The sequence below is a fragment of the Oenanthe melanoleuca genome, chromosome 4 (assembly GCF_029582105.1).
Source record: "Oenanthe melanoleuca isolate GR-GAL-2019-014 chromosome 4, OMel1.0, whole genome shotgun sequence".
In the NCBI taxonomy this organism is placed as follows: Eukaryota; Metazoa; Chordata; class Aves; order Passeriformes; family Muscicapidae; genus Oenanthe; species Oenanthe melanoleuca.
Window position 1 is genome coordinate 13,142,129 of NC_079337.1, and position 26,996 is coordinate 13,169,124.

General features: G+C 37.8%; 1 protein-coding gene across 1 annotated transcript in view; it reads left to right on the plus strand.

Moving 5' to 3' along the window:
* The window catches only part of TTC29 (tetratricopeptide repeat domain 29), a 112,667-nt gene that overhangs the window by 59,599 nt on the left and 26,072 nt on the right, over positions 1–26,996 (plus strand). Inside the window, exons 8-10 of the mRNA XM_056489588.1 lie at positions 1,230–1,321; positions 6,856–6,979; positions 9,950–10,184. Coding sequence (XP_056345563.1) covers positions 1,230–1,321; positions 6,856–6,979; positions 9,950–10,184 — 451 coding nt within the window. The remainder of the gene's footprint in view (positions 1–1,229; positions 1,322–6,855; positions 6,980–9,949; positions 10,185–26,996) is intronic.

A 26,996-nucleotide genomic window follows, 5' to 3' on the forward strand; every position in this document is an offset into this window, starting at 1 on the left:
CTACTGCTAAGAAAGTACTTGAGGGATGATAAATAGGGCAGTGCACATTAATAAATACTACTTTTGGTGCACACAGAGCTTGTGTAGCTAAAGAATAAGAGCTGTGTCTAGGCATGCTGCTGCATGAGTAGTAAAACCCTTTCAAGAACTAGAAAATCTGAGTGGTGGAAACAGTGATGGAAATGGTGGCATTAGCACACACAGGTTGTCTTCTTCTGAACCATGCACTTTGCCAGTGACAGGGGATGCACTCATAGTAGAAAGTGCCCAATCTTTTACCTCAGTATAAATAGGAATCCTGGGGCATGCAGGACACTGTCATATGTCCCTGGGCATCTCCCATCCCCCTTCAGAGCTGGTAAATGACATTCACTACTCCTTTCTTGGAAATGTGCAAAAAGGATTTCCATAGAGAGTCTTTGGAGATTTCCTGTTTCCTCATGTGTGTAATAGATTGGGTCAAGCAACAAAGAGGAGGGATAAAAGAATAAGATTTAATTTTATATGCACTCTCCTGTCATCGCCATTGAAAAAAAAAAAAAGGATGAAAAGAGAAATTCTGCAATACAGGTGATGTCAATGTAAAATTAAATTAAGATCATATATTTTTATGTAGCAGCTGTAAGTCTTTAGTTATGGAGGGGGTTCATAATAGTAGAGAAGATTTCAAGCTAAGGTTAACAAACTTCTTATGTGTGAATAATCCAAAAAATAGCAGTATTATCTACAGTACTTTAAGCCAATATAGATTAAATGTATCATTTATTCAGTTTTGGGGCATCTGTATTGTACTAAAATAAGTTGTGACAGATTAAAGAAAGAAAAATAATACTGAGTTGTATTTCAGCATATCATTCTAAAACAGTATAAATGCAAAGGACACCATCTTAAGTTATTGATTATCAGAAAAACACAGGCTCTTAAAATCTTTTCAATTATGGATAAGGAAATTTATACTGCAAATCAGGGAGTAACTCTTTGGTTTTTTGCAAATTGTTAAAATACAGAGCTATAACTGCAAGTTACGTCTTTTTGATTTGTAGTTATTGAGTAGTTTCAAACTATAAATGAGGATCAAAACCCTAGTCCTATTATGGCTAATTAGAGAACAGTTGTAGAAGTGGGAAAGCTTTAATTTTGTGTTCTGTGTGGACAGAGAGGTTGGGAGGGGAAGAAAAATTGGAAATTCCTGTTGCGGTATTTACTGTTTTTATCTTCCTGTTTCACAGGTTTTGAACACCTCTGTAGAAATCTTCACGGCCCTTTGTGATTCTGCTGGCCTGGGCAGAGCATATGCAGCTGTAGCCAAGATCCTGGCAAGGTAGGTTAGCACATCCTTGTCTGACTGTCAGTGCAGATTCACTCAACTGTGAAAGACTTAAATTGTTAGAGGTCTGTCGCTTCCCATTACTGACTGCTTAAATTTTAAGCAGTGCCCTTCTTGCAGTAAGTGACCCTTTCATCGAAAGTTATTTTAAACTGTTACACATTTTTTAAAGTGTATGGTTCTAGTTTTTCTTTGCCTGTAAATTATAATATGTCCTTTTTCTTCCACATTTTGAGGGGTTTTTAAGTGTTGGAGTTTTTTTGGTTTTCTTTTTTTGAGGAGTGGGGAAACTTACCTTACTGGAAAATAGAAATGCAGACCTATTTTCCAGGTTAAAAAAGAGGGAAAACCTGGAAGAATGTAGCAAGCTTCAGGTGTCTCAGTGTAATATTTTTTGAACTGCAAGTTTGCCTTTATTGCACTCAGTTCTTCTGTGGAGGCATTTCTGGTTTGTGCATGTGTAGCTAGGTACAAATTTGTTGCAAATATAATCCTTGTATTCAATATTTTTGTTTCAGCATCTGGCATTAAAATCTTCCTTCAGGTGATTTAGTTCAGGCGCAAATACTTTTGGCATAAAGTAGTCTAATGAAATTATTAAATAGGGAAAAAGAGATTAAAGTGAAGGCTGAAGCTTATTCTTGATTTATCCTATGTTTGCAAACCTCAGTGTATATGATGCACGATAGAGCTTGGTAATTGCTTATGGAGAGGGACTTGTCACTAGGCTTATTTCAGTGTGCAGAGCAAGTTCTCCTCTTTGAGTCAGATCCCTTATCTCTTGGCCTTATCCAAGCACATAGGGATCAGCCACAACTACAATCCTCTTCAGCTCTCTGATGCATAATTCATGTCTACATGTATTCTGAGCATCCTAAATAAGGACATGGGAAAAGATATTCGAAAAGACACAGAACAAACTAAGAATGCCAGGTCCCAGTTTTAAAACTCTCTTAAAGCCTAACCAAGAAAAATTTAGTAGCTAAAACACCAGCTGTTGCAATGGGTGGCTTTGCAATGAGTACAAAGTTTTCTGAGCTCACAGTAGCATTTATGAGCTCCTTGTATTCTCAAAAAGCAGCAGTCTGGTTAGAGGCTGGGTTAAGATAATCAAGAGAACATACCTGGTAAACCATGTATATTAATTTCCTTTCTGTGATTTAGGCATTCTGGAATGAAGGCATATGCATTTATTGTTGCAGATTTTGAGATCTTTCTGGAGTCACTTTGCTAAACCCTTCGTCTGAAAGACCATGCCAATCCAATTCTTTTAAAAAAAGAAGACCTAAAGAAGGAGTGGCTAGTGATTTCCTTCTGCATCAAATCTGTATTCCACACCTTCTGGGAATATTCTTTAGCTATCCAGGAGTGGACAGTACCTCTGCTTTCCAGTTGTTGTAATTTGAAAAAGAAGAAAAACAGTAGATGAAGAGTAGTGGGAGCAGATGCTAAGAGCAGTAAGACTCCTCAGTTTAGTATTTAAGGCCTTCTCCTAGAAGAGGAATAATCTGATTAATAAAGGTGAAGGAGGAGTTCAATTTCATGTATAGGATCAGGGATTTAATCTATTGAAGAATAGATCAGAGAACAGATTAAGTCTTCTTAGTGAAGACCCAACCATAAACCCTTTCTCTGGAAAATGGCTGTTGTACTTTTCATAAAACCCATCTGGTAGTTATGCCATGAGAGCATTGACCAGATTAAATACCTTACATATGTACCTGCTTTGAAGAGATTTGGGTATGTAGAAGGCATTAAGTGTTCCACCCTGTAAAATATCATGATGGTTCTCAGCAACTTTCAGTTGTTTGAGAAACTTACATGTGGAAAAATCTGAGCACTTGTGAATCATAGAATGATAGAATCGTAAAATAGCTTGGCTTGGAAGGGATCTTTACAGGTCAGCTAGTCCACCCCCCTGCAGTGACCAGGGACATCTTCAACTAAATCGAATTGCTCAAAGCCCCATCCTGGCTGGCCTTGAATATTTCCAGGGATGAGGCACCAACCACCTCTCTGGGGAACCTGTTCCAGAGTTTTACCACTCTCATTGTAAAATATTTCTTCCATACATCTAACCTAAAGCAACCATCCTTCAGTATAAAACCCTTGCCCCTTGTCCTGTTGCAGCAGGCCCAACATTTTCTCAACAAATTGTCCCTGTCTTTATTATAAGCTCACTTTAGGTGCTGTAAGGTCTCCCTGGCAACTTCTCCAGGCTGAACTACCCCAGCTCTCCCAGCCTGTCTTCATAGGAGAGGTGCTGCAGGCCTCTGAGCATCTTGGTGGCCTTCTCTGCACCCATTCCAACAGGTCCATATCCATCCTGTGCTGAGGATGCCAGAGGCTGGACACAGAATATTTTGGATAAATGCACCAAGAATTACTGCTGGTGACAGAATCCTCATATTCAGCTTGTTCAATTTTCATTTGTATTGTTATCTGATCTAGGCTAGATTTGTGTAAATAATTTTAAATTTGGTGGATAACATCTTCACAAGACAATTACTGTTTCCCAAAAGTAATGCATTACAGCCATAATGTCTGTGAGAATTTGCACTTATTTCCTCATGACAGATTGGAGAAAGTGCCTGAGTCCTCCTGAATGGCTCAGAACTTGTCTATGGTTTTGGAATATTTTGTGAAATCTTTGCTGCAGATGTTTCCAGAGACCATGGGAAACTGAAAATCTTTATCATGTGCATTTAGTCATGTCATTTTCCAGGGGAAAGAATCTGACATAATAGCATCATGTTCTTGACTTATTCTGCCAGTGTCCACCATGGTAATGACTTCTTGTGGACACATGATTTATACATCCAATTCCATCACATGAGCAATCCTATAAAAGGTGCATATTTTCATAAAAGTCTAATAGGGGTAAAAATCTCATAGGGCATTTTAGTATGAAACTGGAAAATGAGTTGCTGTAGATGTGTAATCTCTTCTGCTGAAGTCATCATAACTGTTCTGTGGGATCATGACTGACTATATCTTTAGGAAATTGCATTTTATGCATTTAGGAATGTGATATCTAAGGAGATAGAAAGTATATGGCTGTATAAAATAACATGTAGATTTTTGAAGGAACTATATAATATTAGCCCTTTGAGTAGGAAAGACCTGTTTATCATGTTATCAGGTCTTGTGCAGGATAAAGTGTTTCAGTAATCCTTCTAGCATACTTTAAATATCTCAAGCTGTAATGCTTTTAAAAGTACTTCCTTTGAAAAATTGTTAAACTGTACCAACTGATTGCTAGCTGGCATAAGTGAAGTTCTTACAGTGAGAAATATCTTTCTGATACGTATCAAATTGATTCCTGTTTTTCTCAAAGAGGAAATTGCCCTAGCAATTTTCATATTTTCTATTTGTGGAGCAGAAGTTTAGATGTGAAAAATAAAAAATGGCCAAAAATACATGAAAACATTTCTATTAATTCATGAAATTAAGAAAACCTTTTTACATTTTCTCCTGTCACTGATTCCATTTGCTTTATTACTTTCAGCCTCTAGCCCACAAACTTGGTGGCACAATCAACAAACCCCTTAGTGGCTGTTTCATCTCTGCTCTATTTGATTTCTCCACTCTGAGTAAATGATTAAGTTTTCATGCATTGGTTCAACCAAAATCTATGTTCACTCAACCACATCCTTTATTGATTACTTCTACTGCAAACAGTAGGCCAAGTGTGATATACATAATTGGACAGTTGTCAGGGGATGTGGGTGTTAACAGTCCTGTTTTCCCAATTGGAAACTGGAATCACCTTGATACACAAATATTCTGCACTGTTTCATTCTCATTCCTTGGACCAAGGAGTCCTTTTCCTCAGAATATATGTTTTTAACTCTCAAAGGTCTGGTTGAATGGATTTAATGATTATACCATATAATATGCTCTTCAAGTTGCACCTGTGCACTGCATATAGAAAACTAGAAAAACTGAAATTAATATTTGTCTAACACTTTAACCTTGTCCTTTAACTTATATAAAACATATGCTGTATATCTGTAGGGAAACATTTGATTTTCTTTTCTTTGGGAAAAAAAAAAAAAAAAAAACAGGTTAAAAAAATATGTGGTTCTAATTCTAAAATTTAGAAGCCTTTTGACATTTGGTAAATATTTACAGTCTGGTATGTTTTTGTATTCTCATGGTAGTAAAATACTTAAATTAAGAAATTTTAGTAAATCCAAGTCTGCTAGTTGACCGCTAAACGTTACAGTAGGATATACCTTGAGCATTTCAAGAATGTTTGTTTGCAGTGATTTGGCATCCTTTTGTAGTAATCTTGCCCTCTCAGTCACATGCAGATAATCACTACAATATTTGCTAAGCTTTGCTGTGTTTCCTGTTTCATGGCAGGCTGTTATAATTACTCCAATAGCATAAAAGAGGGAAATTCAGAGTTTGAAAGCACATATCCCTAATATAGTTTATAATAAAACTGTATTGTTAATAGATGCCAGGCCATCATTTGCTGCAGGAATATAATTTGAAGGTGGCTTAAGATGATAAGAAAATAAATCACAATTCTTTATCACTTACAGAAACTCCTATTTTTGTGAATTTCTTAATTAAACTGGATTTTCTGTCTTGCTTGGTGCCTTGACATTTACCATGCCATGCTCCTATGTTAGTGACTCAAGTTCATGGCTGATATTGAGGTCAGCTGGAGTAACGCTCTGGCCTTAAAGGGAAAAAGGGCACAAGTCACAAGGCTTGTGCCTTAGTCACAAGCAAATTCAGATATCTGTCTTATATCTTGCAATCACACTGCTGAGGTCTTATATTGTTAATATGACTGGCTTTATTAAAAAATATAAAGGAAATCTGCAAATGTTATTGTCAAAGTACGTTAGCCAATTTTCAAGTTAGATGCAGCTGTGACCTCAGGTTGCTCTGAGCTCTCTGGGATTTGGGAGTGGCACCTGCAGCCCACAGTTTATAGGTTTGCCTGTGTGACCCTGACCACCTTTGATCCACCCAGCCAAGGGCAGTATTGTGTTCCAGGGAAAGGTTGTCACCCCAGAACTGAGATACAGCACTTGTATGGAGCTGCTGCTGCACCACCAGGTTCTAGAGCAGCTCTGAATGACACAAAGCCTTACTGAAATAACCACCTTCATGCTTCCTTCCCCTATTTTGTCAGGATGTGAAGTCCAGCTGAATTGAAGATACTGTCACCAGCTCAGTAGGAAAAAAAATTAAATAGTGGAAGGTCCAAAAGCCCTGTTAAATCATCCACCTGTGTTTTCATTCTTGGCCTTAAAATATAGCACAGTATTCTGAAAGAAAGTTTTGTTCTATTTTGCTGAAAGGATCCAGTTTTGCCCTCAGACATTCTGTGTGGAGTAGTCTCCTTGGGCTCAGCACTGGTAGTGCTGGAGGCCATTTGGAAATAAAATCCAGTCATGGATGAGTCATCACAAAGTAAAGTTGCTTCAGAACAAGGGGGCAGATCTTCAGCATTTGAAGAAGCCATCTGAGTAAATATTTCATTTTGTCCCTGTCCTTTGCTTCAGTCAGGGAAAATCAAATGAGGCTGTGAAGTACTTGGGAGAGTTTATGAAGGATGCTGAGAGTGCTAATCTAAGCCAAAGCCTGGTGGATGCAAATATCCTACTTGGAAAAGTTCACAATGAAACAGTAAGTACTGTTTGTTGTAATGATCTCAAACAACTTGATTTATTTATTGGTAAAATCTGGTTTTGCCTTTGAGATGACACAGGAGCATTTGATCCAGGTGTTGCATCTTGTGGGAGTTACCCAAGGAGACGTCAGTGCGTGACTAAATGAAATGTGCCTTAATTTTCTGGGAAAGGTGAAAGTTTCACATCATATTTAACACAGAGTTTTATTCTAAATCAGATTAATGAAAAACTCCAAATACAGATAAGGACAAACTTTACATGTTGTGAAAAATGTTCATCCAAATTGGCATTGGGGCCATTGGCATATATGCCCATAAAGAGTCATTAGTTAATGCAAATGAAATTTTATTGCACTATACATGAATGTATGCTGCATTGCATACTAATGGGCTGTTTATAATCTTGGCTACAATTCTTCTCTACATTCTCTCAACCAAATTTATGAAATGGGTTCTAGCAGCAAGTAGTTTGTCAAATGTCTGTTAGCGGTGGAAGAACTTTCTTTTCTGTCTCTGCTTGCACTGCAGTAACCCTTGGGTTTTGAAATCAAAAAGGTTAAAGACATTGCTGCAAAAGTGAAAGATTCATGCTTTAACACCTATTTTAGAGCTGAATTGCTACATGAAATTATTTAGATACAATAATAATAAAAATAATTTTTCTGTATGCTGGAACTTAGGAAACGCTTTCATTATGAGTAAAATACAAATAGAAATACCCTTTCTCTCTTCTGTTGCATATTTTTTTGTCATATGTTCAGTGTGTAATATATTGAACAGAGTACTTTCCCATTTTCACTTCCACTTTGCCTGAATTACCCTTTTTTTTTCCTGTGTTCCTTTTACGGAGAACTCAAACTACCAAAATTGCTGTCCTGTTTGTCCTGTTATTTCATAAGCAGTAGAATTTTTTTTTTATTTTATAATCTCTAAATTAGCCTGAGAGTTTTCTGTTTACATGTGTTTTAGCACAAATGCTGAATTTCCCACTGAAAACTAAATTTTAAGGTCTTTGACAACTTGATGATTTAACTGTAAAATGGATCTGAAACTTAGAAGAAAGCAGGGTGGTGTGGCACTGTGCTGAATTATTCTCCTCCAAATCTGAAAAATAATTAAATAAATTCTGGTTTACTACTTCTGTATTTCATTCCTTCTTCCACCATTGCTAATAATCAATTCAATAGAACTGGTATTTTAAGAACTAATCTCTATTTGATTATTCTTTAAATTCTTTTTCTCAGTTCAGAATTTTCTGCCTTGAGCTGGGGCAGTGGTGTAGAAGGGCACAAGTGCAGTAACTTAATCTTATTAATGTATATAAAAAACTTAGTTTAAACATAAATTTAGAAGTCTTGAAGTTTGCAATTCCCTGTTTCCTATATTTTTTTTTCTGCAAGGTCAGCAGTGTTTACCAAAACTGAGTGTGAATTATCCTCTTTTGGATCACTGCCTGCTGGTGTCAGCTGTCATCAGCAGTATTCTCTAAGTTAAGTCATTATTAGGGTCTTTTTATTCAACTCTGTACATCCCCCAGTGATAAAATTTGCAGTAGTACTGTCCATCAAATTAAAGATCTCTCTGTTTATATCCAGATCTATCCATGGGGACCTCTAGTAAACCAGGGATATAACTCTTCCTGTTCTTCCAAACACAAATCACTGTGACCAAATTCACTTTGCTCTGTCCATACTGTTGCTATATCTTTCCAGTTCTCTCATCTCACTGTTCCCTCACCAGTACTGTCTTTCTTTAATGCTTTACACACAGTTTGCTTTCTAGTTGTGATTGTTTTACCCAGATGTTTCTTGTTTCCTAAAATGCCTCTGTGTGTGTTATTCAGGACTATTAGTTCTCATTTCCTCCAGTTTGTTAAGCAGGTTGCTTACTTAATACATACACTCTGAAGTTTGCATTATTCACTCTGTAATTTCTCATTTCACCTTTTTCAAGTTTCTTAGTCTGATTTGCTGCATTCCTCTCACTAATTGCATCACTTAACCTGCTCTAGTTCTCATCAGTATGGTAAGTAGGTGTTTCTGCTTCTCATTCTATTGCAGCTTATCATTCTTTATTCATTACTGGGTTCTCGTAGGCCTAATTCTGCTCTTCTGCTGTATTAAACAAAGCTGAAAGACTTGCAGAATTTCTATTACTCTTTTTTTTTGCTTTTTTAATTAAAAGCCCATTTTAGCAGTTATACGAATTTTCATCCCAAAAAGTGGGATCAAGTGAAACAGGTGCCAGTTGGAGTCTCTCCTCTCAGGCTCTGTGCAGAATGGAATCTTACTAAATCAAGATGAGAGTGAAAGGATAAGACAGCTCTGAAAATGTTTTCAGTCAGGAAGTTTCTGCATCAGGGCAGCAGAATTCCATACCAACAGCAGGATAGAGATAAATGACTTGGGTTTTCTATTCAGCAACAGTTGGGCTACATTTCTACTGTTTCCTTTTTTGTGATTAGGGATATCCCTGGGCTTTTGCATATCTCTTTCTTCCCCCATAAATAAGTAAATTTTAATTTCGGTTATTTTCTGTGATTAAATCTATCACTTCATTATCATCTTCTTTTTCCATTTTTAGGATTTATTTTTTTAATTTAATACCACCATAAATTAGGATCTTTCCTCCCACAGATATGTTGAACGCAATGAAACAACAGTAATAATTTCTAAAATGCAATCTTTATCGATACTTAGCTTTGATATATTTGGATTTTTATGCTCAAAATGCTACAGAGATAACCAAAAACCTATTAAATTCAAAGATATGAGCATTGTTATCTGAATTTTAGAGGTTAGAAAACTACAAGGGAGAGTGAATTGCTTAATGCCCTACCATAAGTCACTCTGTGGGCTGCCACATCTCTGAGGCATCAGAGGAGCAGGCTGTAATGTCAAGGTAAAATACAGGTGACTACCAGTAATTTTTAAATTATTTTCCCTTTTTTTTGTCTTCTTTACTAGGGGAAGTATAACGAAGCTCTGCAATATTTCAACCAGGCCTCTGAGGCAGCGAAAGCTTTGAAGGATTTGCCCTTGGTGGCTGAAGCAGAGAGTTACTGTGGCATTGCCAAGGCTCACCAGCTGATGGTGGCGTTCAACAGCCACGTAGCAGCAGCCGCCGATCCCCTCAGCCTGCAGTGCCTGCTGGCATGGAAGCAAAGCAGAAGTGACATGTGCACTGACCCTCTTCCAGCCGGTAAGGCAGTGCTTATGAAACACATTAGTGCTGCATTGTCCTCAACACTTAAGTCATTTTTCTTGTACAGTTTTATTAAATTATTTCCCGGGTTTAATCCTTGTATGGAACGGATGTTGGGCTTTGCTGCTTTGTGCGCTTGTTTTAAAGGCTGAATTAAAGAAGTTAAAATACAATATTGTCCCACCCCGAGGGTCTCTCTAGGTGTGAGACCTCCTCAGAGAGGACATGCAGGTGGTCAGGAGTCTGGCTTCTCTCGGAGTTCCCAGCAAGAAAGCTTCTTGAGATGACCTTGTGTTGTTGCAAGGCTATTTATTTATCTTACCTTCTGAAAGGTTTCAGTCAGCCCGACACAGGTCTGTTTTGCAAAGCAACCATCACAGAACTGCCCCCGGGCGGGCTGTGCCAAATCTTTTATACCTAAAACTACGTATACAATGTTTACAGACCCTTTCCAATGCTACACAATCTTTTTACAATGTCCAGTTCTTTCCCCATTTAATCAGTGGTTTCCAGGATGCCTCCCCAACGTGGATGACATGAAGAAGAAGGAAGAAGGAGCCCACCACACCCAGGTTCCTCCATCTTTACCACATGGCTCTTAATATAAACAATCTAAAAACCTACTTATTCTACATTCTAATATTCTAATTTACACTCTGCTAGCTTTCATGTTTTGCGATTCTTCCCTCAGTGTTGGCAAACTCTCCCAAGGAGCTAAATCCAGCACCTGCAGCTCTTGGGCACCATCTGGGGATTTCAGAGGGGTCTGCCATGGGGGTTTTTGCATCCCCAAAGGAGTCAGGGAAATACCCTGGACTCCCACACAATATAACAGGGAGAAATGGATAGTAGTAGTTTCTCTGGATGGTAACTTACATTTCTTCAGTGCTGTTTTGCCAGTTACATGTTTTAGTCAAAACGCAATTGTTTTAACCTTTAAAGAAAATAATAATAATCTCCATTTGCAGTGCACTTTTTGAGTGCATCCAAAAATAAGATCCCTGTCACTAAAAGAGTGAAGTAATTTCTGCTTGACATAGTTCTGAATCCAGAAAAACACGCTGCTTTTTTTTTTTTTTTTTTGTATCCTTGTACTTGACATTAGAGAGAAAGGGAAAAAATAAAAGCAAGTCTGCTTTCTTTACTATGTTTCCTTATCTCAGAAAGAGCAGAGGAGGACATTGTGTGGCGTAGACGTCTTTCTTCATGGGTTAAATTTTCTTTGCTCTTTTTCCCTTGTACAATACAAGACAAGCTGAATTATGCATTATCTCCAAGTACTGATAGTAGTAAATTGTATTGTACCGAGGAAGGGGGCAGGTATAAGTCTACTCTACCTTAAAACTTTCTGCTCTGCATTCCTATGAAGAATATGAATCTGGAGTACAGTGGAAATAAATGGCAACTGGGGCAGTCACAATATGGAGCTTCGGGGTTACTTTGTTATTCCCTCGATTATCCTACTCCTAAAGACAAAGAACTGCCTGACTGCTGCTTTCTTGTGTATCACACCCTTTCATAGAAGTAGACAATTAAGTATAACTTCAGTGGTGAATTTTGTGTATAAAATAAGTGGTAATTGAAGATATTAGCAGTTTAACAGGAACCAGGATACCAGAGGCTACACTGGGAGCTGCTGAGAATTATGGAACAAGGGCATTCATCTGGAGGCATCTCTGGAGAGATAAATTAGATAGCATTCTGTTTAAAGTTCTAGTGATGGTAACACTTCTTCAATGGCTATACATATCTATATCTGTGATTTGCGTCTCAATAAGCGACCATCTAGCACACTGACAGATTTTGTTGGCTGTCAGAGTTTTTTGGGGACATGTCTCTTGTCTAGACCTGTAGTGCAAATGCCAGGAATTCCAACAGAGATGGTCAAAAAAAGAATTAATGAAAGAATTTTTTATACATTTTGTATAAGTATCACTAACTGTAGCTGATACAAATAGGAGGCAAACAAAAATCAACAATGGCAACAGAAAAAAACAAAAAACCACAGGAACCTCAAAGACATAGAATTAATTTTGTATTTCCAATATGAATTTTAGTTCTTGCATCTAAAGAGGTTTTCTGTTCAACTTTTATACATGGCTTTTTCCGGTCTGTTGTGAAACTCATTTATATCATGAATTATATGTGCCCCTTTAAGCTTGAGAGTGTTGCTCCTCTTTAACAGTACTTCAGGGATAAACAGAGTATGATTAGAAAAGCCCTTTATGTCCTGGCAAGCATGGTACCACAAACAAGTTTTGCCTGCTGAGATTCTCTTCCTTCTGTATATCTGCCTAGTTTACCCTCTGTTACTTTCAGTATTGCAGTTTTCATTTCAGTTCCAGTTCACTCCAGGAACCCTGTGGCTACTGCATATTTAGCAGCTCTTCCAGTTCAATATCATTCTTCTCATTAGTGCTCCAAGCTTACTCTCATGATACCCAGATTACATCCAGGAAAACATAGTGTCACACTGTCAGCACAATCTGTAACATTCTTCATGTTTCATGTGCCAAATCTCTCGTTAGTACTGGCATTACATTTTTAATATCTTTGTCTGGCAAAACATGACCTGGCACCAATTCAAGACTAGGATTTGCTGGCTTTGAGTTTCAGGTACAGCCTTTATTCTACCTTCCAGGAGAATGTCTGTGCATCCTATGATGAACTCATCACTTAGGAAATTCCTGCTGTGATAATAGAGCAGTATTTCTAGCTCTTTCAAACAGCTCAGTGTTGATAACCTACTAGATTTTTCTCAGTCTTTTTGAGAATAGAACAGAGAAAGACAAGATACAATGGTAGTTCGTAATCCGCAGGGAAATTTAATGAAAGGGAGAAGAAAGGCAGTAAGTTTTTATTTCTAACTCTTCTGACTGAAAATTTTTTTCTGTGTCAAAAAAATAAGAGTCATTTCTGTATTCTTAGGCAAAAGAAATACTTAGGCTAGTGGGGGAACAATTACATTTAAATTCAAGTACTGCCGTATTACCTTATGTCTTTCAACCAAGACTTATTTTCTTAATCAATCATTTCAATAACCAGGCAGGAAGAACCATTAATTACTCAATTTACCTCAACATTTATTAATAAAATGGATGGACCAGAGTTGTCATGGGCAGAAGGGATGGGATTGTCAGAAAACAATGTTTAAAAATGCAAAGGAGAATGTGTTTCTATCTGCTGCCTTTGACTCAGTCACCTGACTTCACTACAAGAGAGTTATTTATATCATTGTGAGATGCCCATGCAACAACAAATATGGTTTTATAGTTCTTTTTATGTTTAGCAAAATGGATAAAAAACATTATCAGCAGAATCAGTAGGCAAAAAGCATTGTGACTCCACATAAAATCCTAAAAAGGAGCCTACAGCCTAACATTGTCTGATGAGAAAACATTTCACAGGTCTTTCAATAAATAATCACCTGACTTGCCGCCTTCTAGAGGAAGGAAGAATAATTAAAGGTGCTGAAGGCAGGAAATTTTTGAATCAGATTTTGCATGTTGATTACATGAAACGCTGATCAGAAATGGCTTTCTGTGAGTCTGGCAACTCTCAGTCCAGGTTTTTGCATCTGGCAGGGCTGTGCCTCGGCAAGCGCCTTGATTGCTTGAAATCATCTGAACACTTTTAAGAATAGACTTAAAATGCATTGTTTTCTTCATCCTACAAAGTCTTCAGTTGTTTTCTTGAGCAATTGCATGTGCTTTTGACAATTTAGATTTACATTCCTTGACTTTGGAGGACTTAGAAAAATTGGCGCATTTTGCCATAGATTTCTTGTGTTTGTTTTGTTGGAGTTTTTTTATGATAGCTTTAAATACTACATATTGTCATAAATTCTGAAATGTTATGATCAATGGAATTATCTGATACCATCAACTTCAGCATGATCAAGACTATTTCTAGTATTCCACACCTGAGCAGCCTTCAATATAATTTAAAATGCATTCATCAGCTAAACCTATAGCTTGGAAAATACAATCCAACGAGCTTTTGTTTTTACTCCCACAATATTCTTTCTCCAGCTTCCTCTCATGGATGTAAGGAATAGCACATTCCAGAGTGTGACTATGTACCTTTTGTGTTGGTAAAAAATTACATTTTCATCCTACTGATTCATATTTTTGAAAGCTCTTTAAGATGTTTTATAGTCATTTTCTGTAAAAGATGTGTCAAGCACAAAATTTCTACTGTTTTAGAAAACAGTGATTTGACCAGGTACATTTTAGATTGAACATGTGTGTAACTTTGTCATTGATTAATAAATCCATAAAGGATGGGAGAGTCAGAAGTGAGATATGAGATCAAGGATTATGCTACACAAATTCAGTTAACATTTCTCTATTGTAACTTACCAGAGCTGTGTAATTTATTTGCCATTTTTGGAATCATGTCCAACAGCAGAAGAGGCTGCTTCATAATGTGATAAACTGCTTTTTTTTGCTGTCTCTTTTGTCTAAAGTACACTAATTCCAGGAAAACTTCTAATGTTACCTCCTCCCTCTCAGCAGCCTGTGCCCTGTATGGTAGTCTAGAGAGAGGGAGAAACTGAAAGGATTTTAGAGACAGATTTTGAAGTTTCTCAGAAAATGCAGCTGAACATGAAGTAAGGGAATTATACACACTATTGTTCATTATATATAGTGTGTGTATATAGTTATAGACATTATTGCTCACACTAGTAAGTAAGAACTCTGACTTTGAATTATATAAAGGAGATGTGTGATCAAGTACAGACTCTAAGGCTGTCCCTGTGCTAGAGGCACAAATGCTCACTTTTTAATAAGCCTGTTTTGAAAGTAGTTTAAATGCTTCAGTCCTCTACTGAAATTCACAGGATGGCTTCTGCACCTTTTTCTGGAGTTTCTCAAAAAGAATAATTTTCTGCCTTCAGAAAAAAATACAGTGGCTAAAAATTCTGAAATATATACATTTAGGAAAATTGTTAGGAAAACAAAAAGTTGAGAGGTGATTCTGTCTTTTATTCTTTAAAATTTGGTAAACTTGTACTGCATCTTCTTTATTCACATCACCTAGCACTCATCACTTTCTAAATTTTACCTCACCTTTACCTTTTAAAGATATCAGTTATTTTTTATATTAATGCTAGATACACTCTTAAAATATTCTTAACTAAATCTTAATGCAGTCTTAACTAAGTGTTGAAATAGACCATGCTTGTGTATAGATGTTGATGGCATGGAATTTCTGAAAATCAGCTTATGTGAATCATATATGTTATTTATTATTAGTTAGGATTTGTTTTTTAAGTATATGTTAAGTGTGCTTAGAGATACACTGATATTTTTAGCAAGTGAGAGTGATTACTGCTTGGACTGCAGAAAGAATCAAGTGTGAAGAGAAGAACTGAGGGTGACAAGGAGGTTTTTCAGCACATTGTGGTCAGTGGTTGGATGCACCAGATTCTCCCTGAAGAGCCTGAGAACACAGTATAAACGTGTCAGTTTTGCCAGAGTGCAGTAGCTTGTTCTGTTTTCTCTTGATGGCTGAAGTTTGCCTAAAAAGAGGGAAGTGCTAATATTCAGTGTTGTTCTCATGCTTAGTACAAATGCAATATCCAGGGGGGTTTACTGTGATTTATTTTAAATACTAATGTAAATAATTGGGAATTGCTAGACAGGATCAGATCTAGGTCACATATGTGGATTGCTTGTACTATAAAAGGAGGGTTCATGGAACATTTTTATGTTTAAACATGGATTAATGTGTTAGAAGTTTCCTCATAGTCTTTGCTGATAGCTGGAAGTTTTTTTATGACTAAGAGATGTTATAGGTTCAAAAAAATCACTATCACCCTGACTGTGATTGTGAGTGTTCTTGTCATCAAGAGTTATATAAAAAAATTCTACCCAGAGGAGAATTTGGATCTTATCTAGGCTTTTTGCCATCTGATGTTTCATATGGAACCATTTAAATCTTGCCACACGTTTCCTTTAGACACGTCCTGTGCTAAATGTTGTTGGCATCCAGCTGTGTTTTCTCAGACAAGCTCCCTAGATCAGCAGAAAATGGTTTCCTAAATAAGGTGAATTGTTCTTTCTTGTGGAAAAAAAAGGTTGGAAGTGATGTTCAAACTGCAATATATTGTCAGACCCTTTAGTGTAGCTTTATGCACTGAACTAGCATAGTTTTGTGCACTGCATTGTAGGTACTTCTACATAAGTGGAGTTCCTTTCCAGTTTAAAAAGTGAAAATTCTCAGGGCAGAAGTTCAGTCCTGCTTGATTTCATAGAATGGTGCAAAAGGAATTGGATCTCTTGCCCAGTCCTGTTAGACCACCTCTGGAGAAATCCTTGATTTGAGGCTCTTAGGAGTTTTAGGTTTGACTTCAGCATTGATGAAGAGAAGAGTCACAAAATGAAACAGCTAGCAGGAGTTGTGCTCTGGCAGTGCCCTGATGGTGGCAGGGCCAAAGTAGGAACAGCCAGTTGGAAATCTTCTCAAGTGGCCCTAGGGCCTCTCCATGAACCGATCTTTCCCTTTCCCTTTCCCTTTCCCTTTCCCTTTCCCTTTCCCTTTCCCTTTCCCTTTCCCTTTCCCTTTCCCTTTCCCTTTCCCTTTCCCTTTCCCTTTTCCTTTCCTTTCCTTCACACATGAGCAGAGGTGTATCTAGTGGATTTATGCTCAGGAGGGAGAAGGGATCCTCATAAGGAGCTAGAGATCAGACTTGTGTGGGTTTTTTTAATATTGAGATGGTTTGTTTCATTTAGACTTCGTGAAGAATCTTTTATTGGTGCTGTCTGCAGACCTGCCAACCAGTGTAGACCTCAGGCCAGCATGAAAACAGCTCTCTGCTGCAAACCCTTCCTTACCCAAAGCTCCCCAACAATCTTTGGCCACAGAAAATGAAAGCCAAGACAAAGAAACTGTTCAATGCCTGTGTTCTGTAACAGAACCCTTAGGTCATCTCAGGAGTCACAGGCAGTGTATCAAACACATTCCTTCTCCTGGGTTTCCCAAGCTAGCTTTCTTTTCTGCATCTTTGAGAGGTTTTTTTCTGATATCCTTTTCCCTGCATAGATACATCCTTTTATGTTCCTCTTATAAGTAACAAATTGCTGTTTTTATTAAGACTCTGTGGTCTGAAGATAGTCAAGATTTAAATGATTTACATTTAGAATAAGCCAATCTGTTTTGAAAAGTGAAGTGTTGTACTTCCACAATTTTATGTATTTATGAAACTGTATTTCTTTTGCCCAAAAATCCACCTCTCTTTATTCTTTTTTGTAATCACCAGAGATGTTTTGTGATTTTTTTGAACTGGTTTTGAAACATTTATTATTTTTTTTGTTTCTCTTCATTCTTTGCTGTTCTCTTGTGTTTGCTTGCCTGTTCTTCACTTTTATACTGCAGTTTCTCCTTTTTTGCCCTACACCTTCATTCCGAATTCCAATTTTACACATTTTTATGCCAATATTTAAGCAATGTAAGTCGATTACCTTTATATCCAGTAGCTGGCATCTCAACTTACATCTTCTTAGGTATATCTTTTGTGTTTGTAATAAAATCAATAGGAGTGTTTTGAGCGTTTTTTCAGTATTTTCCTGCTGTTTTCACACCATTCTTCATGCTCTGTGTTTTTATTACACTGTGATCAGAGAATGAAGCTGAAAGAATCACACTTCCTATTGAGTTTCTTGACAAGTTGGTTAATAGAAAATTGTGAAGTATCAAAATGGTCTTTAAATAGATCTTAATCACCTGTGGGAATGGATTGACTAAGTTTACACAACTGGGTGATTAATTAGCTTGAAGGTCCAAATGCATGCTTAAGTAGATGACCATGCCTCCAGGCTCATCCACTTGTTCCTACTCACTCAGTTAAGCATTCAATATTATCTATAATACAGAATATTCCCATGGAAGGCCTCATATAGGTCTTGCCGTAGAGCCAAGTAATTTTTCACTATTTGTCATGGTGTGTCATACAGGTACATAATTTTGAACATGGAGCTACTGTCCTGCAATATTGACATTAATAAGTATCCAATAGAGTAATTGATATGGAGAGAGTGATTTGAAATTGTTGTTATTCAAAGTTTTTTCCTATTTTTCCCATGTTTGCTACAGTGGTTTAATATAATTCCTTTATCTTAAAATTCTGGCATATTTTTTTAATTTGGGGGATGTTGAGCTGCTACAGATATTAGTCAAATATAACATAGCTGGTGTCAGCTCCTGTGGGGAATTAATCTTCCACAGCAGTTTTTGAAATGGGAACTGCGAGTGCCCAACACCCCTCATAAGCAGACCTTATGTTTATTCATCTGCTAATGCCAGTGTCTGTGAAAGCCAATACTCAAGCCCTGTCTTTCCTGTGAAGGTGGATTTCACTGCCTGGTATTTATAGGTCACTTGAACAGGGACACAGAGCTGCCTGACTGTGTGCATCCCAGCTGGGCATCTGTTAGCACTGTGCATTTCACTCATTGCTGATAGAAAACTGAAGCTGAAAAATGGAGGATGCCTGTGCTCTAGAGTAATCTTGCTCAGCTCATGTTGTGCATCCAAGGAATTTGAGGAACAGGAACTTCAGACCATATCCAGGGTGTCAAGGAAAACCATCTGGTAGGAACCAGGAGGGGAGAGGGATGTGTGCTGCAGTATCCACTGTCTTATCCTGGGTGCAGCACTTGCAGCCCTCTGTTTGCCTCACACCTCAGGCTCTTGCTGGAAAACGTCACTTTGGGGTATTGCAGAGCCAAGTTCTTTGACTCCAGAAACTTTCAATCTGCCAAGCAGTGCCTTGAATGTGCAATTCTCCAAGAGTGAGTTTGTTCTCACTGGTACCTTTATCTTAGAATAGTATTAAATCAAATTAAATTTCATTTTGTTGATACTCATGCAAGTATGCGCAATTATGCTGCAGTAAGAAGAGAATTGAGATGAAACGTTGGCAATTTCAAACATTAAGAAATCAGCTGATATATTGAAGGATAACTGGATTTCTGTTCTTCTCATCTCTTGTAGATCTTGAGAAGGCTCATTATTCTTACAAGGAAAAATAATACTGCAGTTGCTGTATTAAAAGAGTCAGTAATGACTGCAAGAATTTAACTGTGCTTACCAAAAATAGATATCTCAGGCTAATGACACAGAATTTGATTTAGATACAATTAATTTTGTTTTGTTTCAAAATAAAATATTTCTTTCTCTCACACACTTGGATAAGTTTTTAAAGATTGTACTGCAATCCATTAGCCATTTGGAAGATGTGTGTGCATGTGGAGTACATGAACATATATGTGTGTACCTACACAGGCAGAAACTGTATGGCAAAGAGAGGAGATGTTGCATATATGTTAAAAATAGTGGACCAAATGCTGCTTTTCTTATGCTCATAAGATCTTTCTGTTTTGAGGAGGGTAGCACAACTGTAACTGTAAGTAGATTTTGTCCCTTTGAACTGCTTTATCAAAAACTTCAAGACAAGCAGAGATTCAAATAATTGGGGGAGTTGTTAGGTATGATAATCGTGCTGGAGAATATAACCTAAATAAGAAAGAGGTTCTGACTGAGGCTATTCTAGTAACTGGCTTTTAGTATGTTATATTTTGTATTTCTAAAGAATATTTTTGCTGGGAAGTGCTAAAAAATGTTACTCGCAAATCATAGTTGTAGTGTATTTAAGGAATGATCGTGCAGCTAAAATGGGGAAGATGCAGGAGTCCTAATACGTCGTAGGAAAATATGGGGTTAAAGTGGACTATATTTTAAGCAGTGTTCAGTTGACTTGCTGTGTGGGGAGAGACTGAGCAGTCCTGGCTAATGACTTGTAGGTACTGAATCCTCAGGTCTCTCAGGTGGTTTCACTCGACCAGTTTCAGCAGAATGATGAAAAGGTTGAGATAAAATAAACTGACAGTTGCTACTCATCGCAGGCAGCAAGCTGTACCCTGGCAGATGAGACCCTGGGAGCCCTCTTTTTTAAACAAAGGCTTTCACTGCAGTGAGCAATGAACTCCACACAAAAAAGGAAAAGGAGAGAGAGATTGGCAGCTGGTGACCGACAGGAGGAGGGAAGGGAGGGAAACTGAGAAACACAGCAATTGTTGGCTAATTAGAAGCCATTCCCACCTACTTAATACCAACCCATTAAGCAGAAAACACTTTTCATCTTACTCTTGCTGCTACACATGACATTATACTCCAATCAATACCCTCCCACTTGGCTGCCCCACTGCCCACAAATGAATACATCGCAGTTCAAGAATGCAGTAATTGAGTTGGGGCAGTGAAACTGCAGCTCACAGTCAAGATTTTTCTCTGAAGATACGAGTGTAATGTTTGTTGCTTGGATAAAGAAATCAAATCCCTGTATTGACAGCTGTCAACAATTGGCAAATGGATGAAGTCAGCAATGGATCCATTTTAACCTTGTATTGAAGCGACAATAAGAATTTATTTTCAGAGTGTTTTTTTTCCCCTCATTTGAATAAGAGATCTAGAGGGTTTGTACCCAGGTGCATAGATGTTTAAGGGCATTTTGAACTCTGTTCTTCAGTTATACCTACAAAATGTACACTCATCATTACGTGCATACAACAATACACCTCGTATTTACAGCTGCTTGTTTTTTATTTATTTTTAGTTTTGTAGGCTACATTTACTTAGGCTGCTTTTTAATTTCATTTCATTAGGTCTTCCTAGATTTTTAGGCATCACCTTAAAATTTACAATTTAGCCCACAACAGTATTTTGTGCAATAGATCTAGTCTTTACATTTCAATTATTAGAACCTTGTATTTAAGTTCTGCGTTTAGATTCTTGCAACATTTCTCTTTCAAATCAAATCCCTTGTTCCCTGAACCATCTGGAATTGGTAGTACCATGCACAGTCTGCAGTACAAAGTACTACTGTGCAAACTGCAGTATAATTCTTTCTGCATATCAGTTTTTTTACCACAGAATCAAAACAGCTGGACACTTACTCTCCTCCTTGGCTGGACTGAAGACATCAGTGTCAGTCTTTTGGAACTGCTAAAAGGAGGTTCAATACAAGGCATGACATCTCTCCATCCCTTTCAATTCCAGAGAGAATTGAGTATCAGTTCAGGAACTAAGATTCCTTAGAGTGCAAGTTTGAAAGCATTTTTTGGATGCAGATAAATTTCATGCTGTGACATCTGATACTTGCAGAAGGAGGCAGCCATCACTATTGATGCTATTCATTGTCATAGTGATACTGTGGCATTTTCAGCATAGCATTTCTTCAGATGCTGTTTGCTCAAGAGCTTCTTACCTGCATAATCATGGAACATGCTGTTATCTTGCCAGACTGAGCCTTGAACCCTCGAGTCAAACTTTGTGTACATGAAATAACTTAACCTACTGTCTCTCACCATTTAACAGCCTGTCTATATCTGAGTAAGAGCAGTGAAAGCTGAGTGGAATCAGTGAGGCTGACACAACAGTTTTGCATATTTTGAAATTCAAAGTCAGATAACAACTGCTACTTTGTTGCTTTTTTCCAGTTATAGTGTCGTATTTTAAGCTCATTAAGTTAAATTATCATCAATGTTAACTCATGTAATTTGCTTCCCAGTATTGTAAAGCACCTCTCGGTCACCTTCTTTAGGTATACTCCCTGGACTTCTTTTGATGTATGTTAATGACACTGTTAAAAAGAGATTTGACCTCAATAATGTCTGGAAAGGGAAAATAATTGTTTTCTAATGGAGAGATTTGGGATCTTCACTACTTGTGAAGATGCAAGTGCCTCAGACATAGAAGTTGAATATGATAAGACATGGAGACTGAGGTTTTCTTTACTTAGAGATACTTGGATATAACAATCAAACCTACATTTAGTTTCCATATAGGTCTAATCTGCTATTTAAAATAATCTGGTTCTAACATTTGTCTCTGTAAACTCTGGGACTTTGGTTCCTTTCAGCACAGAAGTGTACAAGCTCAGTCTTACTTTGACTAGGTGCCAGTTAGAAGGATCGGAGGCAGGCTAGGGAAAAAGCAGAGAGCATTTGGCAATCTTTGTGTTTCTCAGTGCCAAAGCCTGTGGGGTTAATTTGAAGATGCCCAAATCACCTTGGCAGCATCATCTCCAGTCTTTTCCAGAACTGTGGAATTTAATGAGCCAGGACAATAAGCACAAGATCATAGAAAAATAATACTGGAAAAGACTTTGGGAAGTCATCTTCTCCAGCCCCTGTACAGAAGCAACAATGCAAAATGTTTTTATAATTTCCAAGAGAAGCTTGTTTTGTCTGTTCTTAGAAAAACCTGACAATTGATTTTCCACAGCATCCATAAGCAATCTGTTCTAAAGGATAGAATTACACAGAAAAAAAGGAATAAACCAGGAAATTTTTCATTTGTCTAAAGTTGTCTGAAATTTGAAACTAAAATTGTCTGAAATTGAAACTCTGTGTCTATTCTTCAAATTCATCCCTTCCATATTTGCAGTAAACTCAGAGCCACGAATTGTCTGGCACATACTCGTGTTTAGAAGAAAAGTTTCTAGTGATTTCTGAAGAGGATGGTTATAAGGATTACTTAGTCTAAGTATTAATTATATATGATGGAATGTAGTTCTTCCTTATGAGCACAACTGATGGAAGGAGGTAGAAAGCGGATGCAAGGATCCTGTTTCCCTTTTTGTTTATTTTCCAGTTTTAGTGCCCAGTAGGACTAGTCCATGTCACTCAGCTGAGCACAGTAGGTTGGTATCCACCCAAAAAGGGCAGGAAGAACCAGGGCTTCATGCCCAAGAAATAAACCAGTGCAGAGGGAGGGATTACTACATATTCTTAAGTGGTCTCCCTAAGTGCTGTGAAGCTTTGTTATTCAAAGTCTCGTACATAATTCAGGACTCCTCTCCTTACATAAGTTCTGAAGCAGGAAAGCAGCTAGATTTCTCCATTCATTTTACCGAGTTAATCCACTCATCCTTCAACTCTTCCTAGAGATGCAACTGATCTTAAATAAAATAATTCAGATCCTTATTTATGATTGAGGATTTTTTTTCTATAAATACAAATAGGAGAACTGAACAGACTCTTTATCCTTTTTAGTTTTGATACCTCAAAAACCCAGACTGTTTTTTCTCTAGTTTCAGATTTCACTATTTTAATCCATATCCTCAAAAAATAAAATTACAGTACTACTGTGTGCCTTCACAACTTTGGATTCTCATAAAGCTACACCAAGTCCTGTTTGCCAGGCTTCTGCAATGAAAAATCAAAATATTTGCAAGCCAGGTAGCTCACTTTTTGAGCCTTCATCAAATGCTTTTATTCCATTTTCATTATTTTTTCCCATTCCATGGCAACTTAATTCAGGATTTGGGGTTTTTCCTCATCTTGGAATCTATTTTAAAACTATCTGCTATAGCTCCCTTGCTCCAGTTTCTCAAATTAATTTCTAAATTGCTCCTTTTTCTATCCTGACTAAGATCTAATAATATCTGCCTTCATTAGTAAAAGTTTCCTACAGAGATGCTTCAACCTAAGTTAGAACCTGGCAAGGCTCTTGTTTGCTTAGGACTCATTCATGGAAAAGAAAATCTGAGGCTGTGTTTGTCTTTTGCAGAAGTTATAACTAAGGGAAGAGAGTACAAAAAGCATCAATCTTCAGCTAGATCAAATGATCAATAAAACCCACTCAAATTGCATCCAGCAAACATTCTGCTCAAGGAGACCCTGCTTCAGAAAAATGACTTCATCATAGCTGAACAGAAAGTGTATCCTGTGGAAATAGTTATGGCCAGGCAGTGAGCTGATCTTCCATACATTCTTTCACTCCATGTGAAATAGAGATGTGTTTGATTTTCTTCTACCAATTTCAGTTGTCTCACTGTGCTCTGAAATCTCCAGACTGATTAATGGAGCTTCTCTGGAGAAAAAGGATGTTTCTCTCCCCTGCTTACATGTACACTGTGCACTGCAGAGGCATATACTGGTTTGGTTGTTATATTGTGTTTGGGGACGTGTGTTCTTAATGGAAAAAAAGAAGAAAATTGTCAGATTTAAAATGAAATATGTTCTCCATTATTGATTTCCATAAACTTGAGCTTCTTGTTCAAGTTTTCATAACCATAGAGTCTCCAGTGCCTCTCTATCTGTAAACATTTTCAAGTATTTGTCTCTGAGGATGCATGTGTGGGGCCTGCTCATGTCTGACATAAACAGTCTCAGTTAAGGGGAAAACTTATTTTTCCCCTGACCTTGTGAATACTGTGTACACAGAACTTTGTGATCAAGATATTAAGGAGGCTGTTGCATTTCATTTTACTAGACTGAGGTTTCCTGTGTGCCTGAGAATCTCAGTTTCCGTGGATAAAGCGAGGGCTTAAGAGCTTTTGAAGTAATCATTACTTAGAAGACTGAAGGATTGTGCTCTTACAACACCTTTTACCTTGTTTTCCTGGAAACAAATGAAAAAAGTTTTCCTCCATCAGTGTTGTTTTAATTGTGATTCTGACATAGCTGATAAGTTTGGTTGCTGCAGGAGTTAGCTGAAACTTTATATTTCATTTAATATTTTAAATAATAGTTTTGATTTTAAAAGGGATTATACACAGACATACTCCCCAGTAAATTAATTTTTTTTTTTTATTTTATTAATCCTAGCTCTTCGTAGATCTTTTCTTATTTCAAAGTTGTCTCCACTGACTGATTTTGGTGGAGTGCTCTACCCTGTACCTCCTGACTGCATGAAATACATATAACACACCACATCTCTGCATGGTGTAACTCCAGTGTGTGCTTCTCTGTATTGGCACAGTGTGAGACAGAAGTGAGCAACACTCCCCTGTTGCAAAGTCACTCTTTATCCTCATTTTCCTGTCATATGAGCAGCACTGTAAGCAGAAATAGTTGATACTACAAAGAGCGTTCCTTAAATCAGTTTTAACTGAAGCTGCAGCTACTAATGGTAATTTTTTATGTATTGCATGTCACTACAAGGAAACTGAGAATGTTTCTGAACCTTCAACAGCAATCTCTCTGTAAATGGGAGATTTTTTTACAATTTAACCTTAAGGTAATTTAGAATTTCTTGGCTTTAATATGCTCACTAGGGGGATAATTGCTATTATCATTTAACTGCATTTACACACAGATTCCTGACATGAGCTCAGACTTGTTTACATCAATGCAGTTTTATACATGAGGAATTGCAAACTTTTGCCTAAAATTTTGATTTGTCTTAATGACCAGAGGAAACTGTGAAACAATTAAAAATGTACTTACAACCAATCCATGGTATCCATTTGAAAAATCAGTTTTTATTAATCATTATGAAAAGTAAGATCTTCAATATAAAATTGTTTCTTAATGAACAGAGTTCTGTGTTGGAGAGCAAAATGTAAGAGATTTAACGTGACAGTATTGTTCTGAGGGGAATTTTGGTGCTTTTAGGTCAACTCTTAAAGTAATTTATATAGGAAAAATACCTTAATACTGTTCTTGCTCCTAATTAAATGAAATTGGTATTCTTTCAAACAGAAGCTTTATTTAGCAGGATGGGAAATGTGAGAAAAGAAGCAATAATTTCATTGTAAGCTGAAGAGAAAGGTCCATGAACATGAGCCTTTATAAGTAGCTTTGTCTTACTTAAATGACATTTACAGAACAGTTAATTTCCATTCAGCAGTGGCTCTCCATCATTTAATTGGAAATATTCTATACTAAGAAATTGTCTTTCAGTAAAAACCACAGATTATAGCCTTTAGCTCTGGGGTCCTCAGCAAAGGGAAGGTCTGGACGTGTTTGAGGGAGTCCAGAGGAGGATCACAAACATGACCAGAGGGCTGGAGCAATTCTCGTGAGGAAGGGCTGAGAGAACTGGGTTTGTTCAGCCTGGAAAAGAGAAGGCTCCTGGGAGACCTCCTTGCAGTCTTTCAGCACTTGAAGGGAACCTCTAAGAAAGGCAGGGACAAACTGTTTAGCAGGACCTGCTGTGATGAGTGGCAGTGATTTTAAATGGAAATAGCATAGATTTAGACTGGATATAAACGAGAAGGTTTTTTACAGTAAAGCTGGTGAAACTCTGGGACAGGTTGCCCAGAGAGGTGGTGGATGCCCCATCCCTGGAAACATCCAAGGTCAGGTTAGATGGGCCTCTGAGCAGCTTGAGCTGGTTGAAGAAGTCCTTGCTCATTGGACTGGATGACCTTTAAAGGTCCCTTCCAACCCAAGCCATTGTGTGACTCTGATTATTGAATTTAGTACGTTCTCCCTTTTCCATGAAACTGGGGGACTGTGTCTTTTGACTGCACTTTGCTTCCTCTACATTTCCTTGAAGTTGTGATGAGCTTCACGATGGAGTGCAGCCTGAGCAAGGCATCACCCTTACTGTAGGCAGGAGTAAAAAAAAAATTTCATTCTTCAATTAATTTCCATCCCCCTATAGTCCTGGACAGCAATGCTGTGCAGGGTGCATTCACAGAAGAGCACTTCTCCCCTTCTAGCATTTTACGTTGAGACATCAATGCAAAGCTGGTGTTTTTAATACCCTCTGATGACTGAGTGTGGTCATTTTGTTCGCAAGAGGTGCCGTGGGGCCAGAGGGAGCCCCCGGGAGCGGGCAGGGAGCGTGGGTGCGGTGCGCGGGGCCGGGGGTTGTGTTCAGCCTCTAGAGGGTGCGCTTTGATCCCTCTTGATCACACAACAATTTGCTGTGACAAAAGCGACGAGCGGGTGAGTGCAGCCACTTACGCGTGAGCAGCAGCATCACCCAGCAGCGCGCACTGCCGAGGCTCCCGGCTTATGCAATAGGCCATTCCAGCTCGTGTGTGCCCGGCAGAGATGGAACCTGCCTCTT